This window comes from Argentina anserina, chromosome 2 (assembly GCF_933775445.1).
Source record: "Argentina anserina chromosome 2, drPotAnse1.1, whole genome shotgun sequence".
In the NCBI taxonomy this organism is placed as follows: Eukaryota; Viridiplantae; Streptophyta; class Magnoliopsida; order Rosales; family Rosaceae; genus Argentina; species Argentina anserina.
In genome coordinates, this window is record NC_065873.1 from 23,543,667 (window position 1) to 23,555,559 (window position 11,893).

General features: G+C 39.6%; 2 protein-coding genes across 3 annotated transcripts in view; one reads left to right on the forward strand and one right to left on the reverse strand.

Annotated features, from left to right (window-relative positions):
* LOC126784692 (uncharacterized) overlaps nucleotides 1–9,620 on the forward strand; it is a 66,684-nt gene extending 57,064 nt beyond the window's left edge. The window contains exons 2-9 of one of the 2 annotated variants that reach the window (XM_050510176.1): nucleotides 6,825–6,941; nucleotides 7,125–7,209; nucleotides 7,292–7,360; nucleotides 7,525–7,637; nucleotides 7,928–8,039; nucleotides 8,135–8,278; nucleotides 8,744–8,918; nucleotides 9,364–9,620. In XM_050510176.1, the coding sequence (XP_050366133.1) occupies nucleotides 6,890–6,941; nucleotides 7,125–7,209; nucleotides 7,292–7,360; nucleotides 7,525–7,637; nucleotides 7,928–8,039; nucleotides 8,135–8,278; nucleotides 8,744–8,918; nucleotides 9,364–9,489 (876 nt within the window). In that variant the 5' untranslated portion in view covers nucleotides 6,825–6,889 and the 3' untranslated portion in view covers nucleotides 9,490–9,620. Of the gene's footprint in view, nucleotides 1–6,732; nucleotides 6,942–7,124; nucleotides 7,210–7,291; nucleotides 7,361–7,524; nucleotides 7,638–7,927; nucleotides 8,040–8,134; nucleotides 8,279–8,743; nucleotides 8,919–9,363 lie in introns of those variants that run through there. The other variant, XM_050510175.1, reaches the window with a different exon arrangement.
* LOC126784212 (F-box protein At2g26160-like) lies at nucleotides 4,336–5,418 on the reverse strand. The gene has a single exon (XM_050509695.1). It carries the CDS (start codon nucleotides 5,416–5,418, stop codon nucleotides 4,336–4,338), a length of 1,083 nt encoding a protein of 360 aa, XP_050365652.1.
* Nucleotides 9,621–11,893: the final 2,273 nt, after the last annotated feature.

Sequence of the window (11,893 nt, forward strand, 5' to 3'; positions counted from 1 at the left end):
TAGCTAGTTGCTTCTGTAAACTATCCATCTCAATAGTATCATTACCAGTAACTACCATATCGTCAACATATATAATTAGGGCTGTTACCTTCCCTTGTTGGTGTTTGAGAAATAATGTGTGGTCTGAATTACTCTGCTTGTAGCCAATTTTCTTCATGAATTGTGAAAATCTTCCAAACCAAGCACGAGGAGACTGTTTAAGACCATACAAAGACTTTCTTAATCTGCATACAAAGTTATCTGGAGAAGCTGCCACATATCCAGGAGGAAGATCCATATACACTTCTTCTGTAAGTTCTCCATGAAGGAATGCATTCTTAACATCAAATTGTCTAAGTGACCAGTTTAAAGTAGCAGCAAAAGAGAGCAATACCCGAATAGTGTTCATCTTTGCAACAGGTGCAAATGTCTCATCATAGTCTATGCCATATGTTTGGGTGAACCCTTTTGCTACTAGGCGTGCTTTATACCGGCTTACTGACCCATCTGGATTATGTTTTACTGTAAACACCCAACGACATCCCACTGCCTTCTTGCCATGTGGTGGAGCTACAAGCTCCCAAGTGTTGTTCTTCTGTAATGCTTCCATCTCTTCTTCCATCGCTTTTCTCCATTTTGGATCTCCCAATGCATCCTGCACTTTGTTAGGTATTGATACAGCAGAAATTTGATTCACAAATGATTCATATGACTTAGACAATCTTTTGGTAGACATAAAATTTGCCACAGGATACTTAGCTTTAGCCTGAAGGGTAGGTTCATATGTTTTTGTTGGCTGACCTCGAGTAGACCTATTTGGCAAGACATATTGTCTACTATTAGCTTCACTAGTATTAGCCCCAATAGAATTACTAACCTCAGATGAGTGATCTTCTGTACCAGGGGAACGTTGGTCAGGGGTATAAACAACAGTAGGGGAGGCAGGAGGGGCAGTTGTACTCTCAGCTTCTGGTACCTGAATCTCTGGAGTGACTATACCAGAATCATCAGTAATCTCAACCGAACTTGTCACCATATCTCCTGGCTGACTTGTCTCCCCCTTTCCATGATACAGCTCTTCAAAATATGAAATCTCCCCTGAAGGGTAGTATCAGAAGACGTGAAATAGCTCATGTCCTCAAAGAAAGTAACATCCATAGTGACATAATACTTTCTGGTAGGTGGATGATAGCACCTGTACCCTTTCTGATGCCCTCCGTATCCAACAAACACACATTTAACCGCTCGGGCATCCAACTTAGACCTCTGATGTTTTGGAAGATGGACAAAAACAACACAACCAAAAACACGGGCGGGAAGATTATGAAAAGAGGGTAAGGAAACATGGGATGCAAGCACCTCATATGGAACTTTGCCTTCAAGGACACGAGATGGAAGACGATTAATGAGGTGAGTAGAAGTTATGACAGCATCACCCCAAAGGTATTTAGGCATATGGGCACTAAAGAGAATACACCGAGCCATTTCAAGTAAATGACGATTTTTTCTTTCGGAAACTCCATTCTGCTCAGGTGTGTAAGGACACGTTGTTTGATGAACAATGCCATGTGCGTTAAAGAACTCCTGAAAGACACGATTCACATATTCCCCCCATTATCAGAACGAAAATTTTTTATTGTGGCATTATATTGTGTTTGGACAGTGGTATAGAAGGCTTGAAAAGCCGAAAAAACCTCATTTTTGGTTTTCAGAAGGACAATCCATGAAAGACGTGTGCAATCATCAATAAATGACACATAATACTGCATTCCCGAAATAGTAGACTCTTTGGAGGGTCCCCAAACATCAGAATGAATTAATTCAAAAGGAATGATACTTTTATTAGAAGTACTAGGGGAATAGGTAGACCGATGACTCTTGCCTAAAACACATGTTTCACAACGAAAAACTGACTCATCCACACCAATAAACAAAGTAGGCATGGATTTTTTCATTATACTAAATGAAGGATGCCCCAAGCGACGATGCCATAACCAAACTTCACTTAGCTTATCAGAAGTGGAGAGTAAAGCGATCCGGGACTATGCCCCTGGTTTTTCTCCCGCATATGTCTGATCCAGATGAAACAACCTGCCCCGTAGATACCCCCGACCAATTAACTCCCCGGTGAGAAAATCCTGAAATATCACATACATGGGAAAAAATGTCACAGAGCACTTAGCTTCAGTGTTTAATTGTGGGACCGATATCAAATGATGAGATAAAGCAGGTACATATAACACATTGTGAAGCTCTATTGTGGGAGTAATACGAACTGACCCTTTACCTAATACGGGGAATGCCTCACCATTAGCATTAGTAACATATGGTACTGGTGGAGGAGATAATATAGTAAAATAAGATTTGTCATAAGTCATATGATCGGATGCACCAGAATCAATAATCCATGTATCAAAACTACCAAAGTGAGAAATATGTAAAGTTATACCAATCTTACCACGACCAGCTATTGATGCTGTGGGTGTTACTCCTCCTGCTATATGATGATCGTGTCCAACTACACCATAAATATCTGGTTCCTGGATCAGTTGAATAGCTGCTTTTGCTTTAGGACGATAATTAGGCCTTTGGGGCCTAAGGTGTGGATACAACTTCCAACAGGTTGCACGAGCATGGTTGGTATCTTGACAATAAGAGCAAGGAGGGCGGGGCTGATTCCCGAAGCCTGGTGGTGGTCCTCGGTGATGAAGTGAGGATGAAATGGCCTGCTGAATGGGCGGTGCTGAAGATCGAGCACGGATAGTAAGGCTGGAAACTTCAACTTGTGTGTGATGAAGGCTGTTCTGCTGAGATTCATCCTTACGGATATATGTGAAAGCTGCAGTTAAGCTAGGTGGCTCGGTCTGGCGGAGCAATTCCCCTTTCGCATTGTTATGTTTAGTATCAAGACCTTTCAGAAAATGGTGAACTCGCTCAAGCTCCTTCTCACGTTGGTACCAAATAATATCCTCCTGATGTTTGATCATGCAAGGACGTTTCACATCAATCTCAGCCCAAATATTTCTTAGTTTGGTGAAATATTGCGCCACCGGTTGCCCATCTTGTTGCATCGCCAAAGCGGTGCACATTAACTCATGAACCTGTATGAAATCAGAGTCACTAGTATATAAGCCTTCAAGTGTGAGCCATATTGCCTGCGCAGTGTCACATGCCTCCACCAAATCAATTATTTCTTCATTCATAGCTTTCCACAAGACGGACATCACAAGGCCATCATTGTCGTCCCATTTAGTGTAGGCAATAATATCATCTGCACTAGGAGCCTTAGTTATTCCGGTTACATGCCCCATCTTGTGCATGCCTCGAAGGTGAGCCGTCATAAGTCGCTTCCATTTGCGGTAATTGGTCCCATTGAGTTTAGTTCCCCCAAATGACCCACTATCAGAACTCTTGACAGATACCTCAAATTTCGGAACATCAGCTTCGTCTCCAGAACCCATTGAAAAAGAATATGAAATCCGGGTCGGGTCACAATCCGGGTCGGGTCACAATCCGGGTAGGGTTGAAATCCGGGTCGGGTCGTAGTCCGGGTCGGGTCACAGTCCGGGTCGGGTCGCAGTCGAATGCGGGCCGAGTTCGAAACTTAATGCGGGCCGGGCTGAAATTGATTGCGGGCCGGGCGGGTCGAGGCTGAGGGAGCGGGGCAGATATAAGGACGGAGCGATGGAAGAAGCAGAAGGAAGAGGGCGAGCGTGTTGCGGCGGGCTTGGCCTGAGGGAGCGGTGCCGGGGTCCAGAGAGCGGCGCCAGGCGTACGACGGCGACGAGGTCACAGTGGCGGTGAAAGGGGCGGAGCAGCAAGCAGCTTGCAGCGCCGGTAGGTATGGATCTCGATACGCCGGTGCTTGGTGAGGAGCGCTAGATGATGGCGATGGCGACGTCGGAGGCGCGCGGAGGGCCGGGTTTGGATGAGGAGCACGACAGCGGGAGTCCGGTCGGGTTTAGATGAGGAGTGGAGCAGCGGAGGAGCACGGCAGTGGAGGAGTGGAGGAGCACGACAGCGGAGCATCACGGCAGTGGAGGAGCGGAGGAGCACGGCAGCGGAGGGGCACGGCAGCGGAGTAGCACGGCAGTGGAGCAGCGGAGGAGCACTTCACGTTGCGTTGCCGAGCTCTGCCAAAAAAAGGTAAACAACCAAAAATAAAACCCAGAAAAAAGACAGAGCAATGCTCTGATACCAAGTAGAATATGCTACAATCTTATATATTGAATTGAGTACTTACAAGGTATTTATAACATTCTAAGCTATCAATTATCAAGTATGAACACAAAGATTGATTTGTCAATTTATACGGCTAGGGATTTGGTTGGTGAGATTGTGTTTATGTATGTTGACTCATGCTAACAGTAGGTTCAGGTTGAAGATTGATTTGGTGCACCCATCTTTTAGAGAATATACACCATGTTCCTCCTCTTTTTCTTTCGGAGTATCAATGAAATATATGTGATTCCCTTCAAACTGTGAAAACTCTCCAACCGAAAGAGAAATGCATCCACCCCTTCCCGAGAACAATGCTTGATCTCCCAAGCTTTGCTGCTTGACAGCGTCGACGCAACATTTACCTTCAACCAGTTTAAAGACATCAAATCCACCTGTTTGAACTTGTCTTGTCACAATCAAGAGATCTTCCCCGGACTCCACTAAGTACGCCTTTGCTCGATTCTTCTCAGAAGATGAGGGGTGAAATATGCCTTGAACAACTTGGAACTGCATTGGAAGGAGCTTCATTTGTTCATCCCAGCTGATTACAGTAAGAACAGTATATGGGTGGATCTCCAAGGCATATATTTTTCCCTTGTAATATACAATATCTTCGGAGTTACAGATGTAGTGATATTCCCATCTATTCCTGTCAAGCTTGATAGAAATGATAAAATTTGTAGCAAGTAGAATCACAGATGTGACAACTGAAATGTCACCGGTGGTCTCGACGACTACGACAAGTTTCTTAATGTCTCCCACATTTCTGTCTGAGCTTATAGGTGGAAGCTTTATTTCAGCATTCAAGATTGGATTCACAAGAACTAGTGGTTCTTTCCCTGCAACTGGTAATTGGCGTTGAGTAACAATCCAACCATTACATGACCCCAAAATTTCACAACCTTCATTTGGAATTATAGCATCAGGCCTGTAAAACCTATTGTCAGAAAGACCAAAGAACTCGTTCTTATTTTCTGGTACTAGGCGGTCACCATGAGGATAACGAAACACCAGCCATGGCTCTGGAAGAGCATGAGACTTTGCAGATGCGGCGACAAAGAGCCAAGGCTTGCAGATTAAAGCAAAACGAGCTTGGCCGGATATGACCAATTTCTTATATATTTTCTCCAAGAGTTCTGGCGGTTGATCAGACCAGTCCTTTTGGCTGAGATCAAACTTCAACTCTGGCATTAGCATATTTTCTGAACTCATTTCCATTTCTCAAAGCTCCCGAAATACAGTATTGAGGTGTTAAGACTTGAGAGTTGAGAGTACGCGCGGATATATTTATAGGCGTTCAGACTTGAATTCCAAAACGCGCTAGGAAAAATTAAATTCCTACTACGTACAGTAATGTTTTCTCACCACCTGTCATATACCACATAAAATTTTATTTAAACTACCCATTTTAATTAACATAAAAATCAAGAGTTTTACACCTACCTTGTCAATTGTCATGATTCGAAGGTACCTAATTAATAACCTACTTCAGAGAATACACACCATGTTTCAATATTCCTTTACGCTCTTAGTAAGATGTATGACATTTGTCTCGGCTTTCGCTCTTTACCAGCCCTAACTGGTCTTGAGATGTGACTAATCTTTGTTCAATGAATGTCACTTCTTCATGCTATGATGAATAAGTGTGATGTCGATATACGAAATAAATTTACCGACCACTTTTCATTTGCCAATTTTATACCTATCCTTCTGTCAATATATATTCTGACCTGTAACATAGTGAGAAGACTAACTATATTAGTAATGATGTTTGTCGTGACTTTTATTTTTTCGGTATCACTACTTGTGGTTTTGTGTAAAGTAAGTATTTTAATTCTTCAAATACGTGAGTGCAGCTGCACCGGATCCCACTTAAAAACAAATAAAACTTTTATTCATATCTCTTAAAATGACATTTAAACCTTTTTTTTTTTCAAGTTAGTTTTAACTTTGTCAACGCATGTTAAATTACAAAAAGACATATAAAAGTAAACCATATAAAAAAATTCTCAACTTACCTATTATAAAGTATGAATGTAGATAATTCTCCTTTATCATTTTAAAATCTGTTATTCCTAATGTATCAATTAAAAATCTATGTAGAATTTTTCATGAACTTCGGTTTGAGACTTTGAGCGTGAGAAAACGTACAAAACTCGTTCATGAGATAGTAGAAACTTTCATGTGAGTTCTAGTGTTGCATATCAATGAATCAAAAAAAAATTCAATTTTATTATGAATAAGAGAATTAATGAAAGATAAAATTAATTTGAGGAGATAATTAATGTAATTATCAAGTATTTTTTGTATTGTATAATAAATGAATTTAAAAAAAATGTAAGAAATAAATTAATAAATAATAATTTAATTGGATATATCAAATTAGAACATGGGCAATATAAAAAAATTAAAGAGATCTAAACAGCTATTTAGTTTTTTTTAAGTAAAAAAAAGAGGTCAATTATTTTAGAGATACGAACAGAAATTCTTTTAAAAATCCAAATTTGATTGCAATAAAAGAGAAACAAGAATGAGAAAACCAGTTGGTTAGTCCCACTTCGATTCTTCCAACAAGTAAAGCAAAGCTCAACTGCATCAGATTCTATATTTCTCTGCCTCTCACTCTCTCAACTAATTCGCACCCAACTTTTGGGTTTCCTTTGTCTTCTTCATCCTCGAGATTACATCCATGGAGATTGTCAGAAGACCATCGCACGCTGGTTCTTGGTACACCGACAACCGTCAGTATCTCTCCTGCACTCTTAACTCAGAAATATAATTCATATGCTTCAGATTAGTATTACACCAATTATTAGAGTCGTTTGTTAAAGTCATCAAACTTGATATTTTTGTTAGAGAGTGATAATTAGCTTATTGGGTTTAAACAGATATGATTCTTATGCATAAAAGATTTGATCTTTCAGCCAAAAAGCTAGCAGAAGAGCTTGAAGGATGGCTTAGAGAATCTGGGCTCACTAAATCTCCTGATGTACGAGGTGTCATTGCTCCGTGAGTTCGATTTCAATACCTGCTTTGAATTGGTTTCTTCCAGAAATTGGCAGATTGTTTTGATTGTTGTGTGGAGTTTCAGGCATGCCGGTTATTCATATTCGGGGCGTGCTGCTGCCTATGCATTTGGCAACATTGACCCAACAAACATGTGAGTTATCTTGTCATGGCTTCTCATTGGATCCCTATATGTAGTAGGAGTTGATTACATTGTGATATCTTAAGGCGAATCATTTTTATAGCCGTAAATATTGATTGGTGTTGCAATGAATTGCACAAAGGTTTGCTAATTTTGCGAGAAACTTGTGTTGTCAGCACTCGGGTGTTCCTTCTTGGTCCATCTCATCACTACTACACTTCAAAGTGTGCCGTTTCAACAGCCACAGTTTACCAGACCCCCATTGGGGACCTACCTATTGATTTGGAAGGTACGGGGATTTTCAAAGTTTGATTTACAGTGTTTGTGCTCTAGTATTGCTGTGTTGCATAAGCCTTGATGATAAATGCTATGTAATTATGCATGATATAGTGGAGATTGTGTGTAGTGAACTGGGGCATGACTTGCATCTTGTTTAAGTGACATTTTTTGTTTTCACTCAATAGATTCTGCTAAGGAAATATGTCAGAAGATGACCATGTGTTATCATGTATAGTAGTTTAGTATATTTCTGTTCACTTTTGAGGGTGTTTTCTAAATTTTATTTGTACCACTTTTCAGTGATTGAGGAGCTAAAGACTACTGGAAAATTTGAAACCATGGATATTCGTGTTGATGAGGCTGAACATAGCATGGAAATGCATTTACCATATCTTGCTAAAGTTTTTAAAGGGTATTGTTTTCAATTTCTTTTACTTTTTCAAGCCGAATTGTTCTATTTTGTATTCATTTCTAGAAGGGATAATTTATGGCTACACTTATATGCAGGCACCCAGTCAAAGTTGTACCAATTTTGGTTGGTGCTCTTAAACCTGAAGCAGAAGGTACATATGGACAGCTCCTTGCCAAATATGTAGATGATCCAAAAAATTTCTTCTCTGTGTCATCAGACTTTTGTCATTGGGGATCTCGGTATGTTTATTAGTAGTTCTGTGTAGCTCTTGGTCTCTACTGGCACGAGTGCCAATGTCAATGCATATCCAAATTAACTGCTCTGGATTTAGATGAGGCCATCTACAGTGTCACCATGAGAGAAATGTGCATGAGTGCTAGGCTCTCAAACTCTATCACACAGATACATACTGAGTGCTCTTGTTGCACTTGGGAACCTACCTGTTACGATTAGAGCTCATAATTACTTTTGAATATTGCCAAGGATATCAAAGCAGTGGTTGGATGAAATTAAAATATCACTTACAATTAAATAAAATTAAACATATACTTAAGACTGCCATTTCATTTCATGGGAATATGAATTGATAAGTTAAGATGATGGTTGGCATGATTTGCTCATTCTCATCTCTTGCGATGCTATTTTTATGTATGCATGAAGCTGGGTAGATGTAAACCATGCCTGAGCTTGTCGTTCTTTCTCAGGTTCAGCTATGTGCATTATGACAAAAAACACGGGGCCATACACCGATCCATTGAGGCGTTGGATAGGATGGGAATGGATATAATAGAAACGGGAAATCCAGATGCATTCAAACAGTATCTCTCGGAATATGATAACACTATTTGTGGGCGCCATCCAATAAGCGTTTTTATGCATGTAAGTACCCCTTATATGGAACTATGTCTCTGAAAGGGAAGCCTTTTTTTTTTTAAATTCTGGTAAGAATATCACATCCCATGATGCAAAAAAAAAAGGCCTCCTAGCTAGGATGAGGCCGGAATAAAAGGGCTATATAATTGACTATTTGAAGCTGTTGGAGAAATATGTTTCTGTTTCAGCTTTAAAACTTTTGCTATCAATGTAAAGACCAGTATCCTTATGTTTCTAGGTTCTAAGATCATTCTCTTTGGAGAGCATCTATGTCCATGTTATTTCTCATTTTTGTGAACTCATTAAGGATTTGCTACTTTGCAAAAGAATTGTAGGTTACCTAAACTACAAAATGCTTCTTCTTCCCCATTGCTTGTAGAGGCTCTTTTTATTTATTTTTCTTTCTCATTTGTAATATTCTGACCTTTCAATTATACTATTCTGAATGCAGATGCTGAGAAACTGCTCAACAAAAATAAAGATCAATTTCCTCCGATACGAGCAGTCAAGTCAGTGCAAAACTATGAGGGACAGCAGCGTAAGCTATGCCTCTGCAGCAGCAAAGTTGGATTCTTGAAGACTTATTCCATCAACAGATTCAGCAATTTAATACCGAGTTAACTGTAATGCTTAGCTCGAGTATCAATGCATTTCATGAACAACTGCCCCTGCTTGTAGATAAGGATCAGGTTGGTCACGCTTTGGTTTTGAAATTATGGTGACAGGGATCATAACTCTCTTTCCTTGCCATCTATTGCTTTATCCGATGAGGATCTAATATTTCGTTTGGTGACTTGAGTTTTGGTTTTGAAATGACTCGGGTAGAAGAATGTCAACATCCTAAACTGATTGAATAGTTTCTTTATCAAACTCAACTTGGGTAGCTTAGTATAAAACATTAGTATATAACTATATATGGGTTTCGAGAAGAACATCAGTAAGTTCTGTAACATTTATAGAACCTTTAAAGGGGTTAACGTTCTGCATTCACACAAATGACACTTGAGAGCTGAAGCAGAAACCAACGAATACATAATATAGATAGAAGTCAGAGTTCCACAAACTAGAGTTTCATAAACTTGAAATTGTTTTCCAAATCTAGTCATACAAAGAGGAAGCGGCTGAAAGTTGAATTTGGAGGCACACTGCTGTCCAAATTCCTTTTAACCAGCGGAAGTATACCCCATTTGCCTTCTAAATCTAAAGGCTCGAGGGCATGAACTTCACCGTGAGAGAGTCCAACGGCAAACTGGCCGGGTTTGTTATTTGTGTATAGCTCCCTTACATAAATCATACCTTTAACATACGATTCTTCATTCTTACACGACCAAGATCACATACGAGCAATATAAGAATTCATACCTTTGTTTGGTTAATGTGCTCAATAACATATATGTTACACACACACACACACACTATATATTCTAATTCGAAACCAACGGTGCGATAGCTAACTCTTCCTATGTGGCAATAAAACTAGATCACCACGATTGAAATTTCTCGTCATCAACAACTATATATTCCGTTCAATATGTGATATAACTACTCGTAAAGCTTCTGAAAGAAAATTGAGATGGCAACACATGAAGAGCTAATGCAGACATGATTTATTAAATTGAATAAACTGGAAACTAAAATCAAACCAGAACATCACACAAATATGAGTTTTTGAAATGAAACTGGAAATTAATGCGACAAAGGCACAAACTAATAATAAGCAAACTAAATGGTTATTGTTTTCAGAAAATCGATTGCATGCCTCTCTAGCTGGTTCAACTAGCCAATTGTACTGCTTCAAGATTCGGGAGGTGCTGGTGGCTTCAATATTGAATCTTCCCTTCAAGGAGAGGATTTGCCTCTAAATTGGTTCTCATGTAACCCAACATCTCCCTTCTTTTATCTTCAAGATTTCCATAACCCCTGAACGCTTCATGCATCCTGCAAACATTTGATTGATTTGAACCATATATACTTATAAATGATATAAACATGTGAACTTTAATCAATATACATAATACATTACAACCTTTAAAATCATCGATACACTAATCAAATTAAACCATATATACCTGAAATCATCCAAGCTAGCTAGCTCGCTTGCAGAAACAATTAGATTGGGCTGGTACCGCTCAAAGGGTCTCAAGTCTTGGTCTATGATTTTCCGCGCCTCAGCACGATCGACGTCCCTGTAGTGCACCAAGTAGTAAATTAGCAATTAGTTAAATAAGGTGAAGCATGACGAGTTAAAAGGCTTTCTGTAGTTCATAGGTGAGTGTTACTTACTGATCGAGTACCGCCACAAATTTGTGCCAGTTTATCTCGAAGTAAACATTGGCCGAGAACGCATTGTCATAGATGCCCGGCAAAAAACTGACTAGGTAATCCTCCGCATCTTCGAAAAGTCCCGACACAAAACAGTGTTCGAAATAAGCCAGGTTGAAGAAATAGCCAGTTTCCTTTTCCAGGCTAACATATAAAATATGGAATACTAATTATGATTAGTACAATTAATTAATATTAGCATGTAATATTAAGGTGGCTGTGACTATTGAAATACATTATATAATACGAGTAATTTAGAATATATCTGGCTAGTGATGGATCAAGGGAAATCATACTTACGTCCTGGCAGTTTCATGGCAATTCATAGAGTCGAGAAATGCTATCGCAGCGCGAACCAGACGTTTGTGAGCGTTATTATCAGCCATTGCAGTGTATATATGCTAGACCTGTATCATTCCAAGTTCCAACCATCAACCAATTACCAGGATGAGCCAAAAGATTTCATATCATAGTAGATAATATACAAAGATGTGTAGCAGATCGATCCTACATGGCTACATGAAACAAATCGAATTATCTATGGTTTTAAGCATAGACAACAAGGGTGGCAAGAAATTAATGAGGTAAACAACAAGAAAAACCAAGGAATTGGGAAGTCCTTCGAAAACCCCAAAACCATTAGTTTCGATTCGTGAAAA

Bases quoted from the DNA above. Each gene is read 5' to 3' on its own strand.
- LOC126784212 (XM_050509695.1), bottom strand. From the start codon at position 5,418: ATGGAAATGAGTTCAGAAAATATGCTAATGCCAGAGTTGAAGTTTGAT.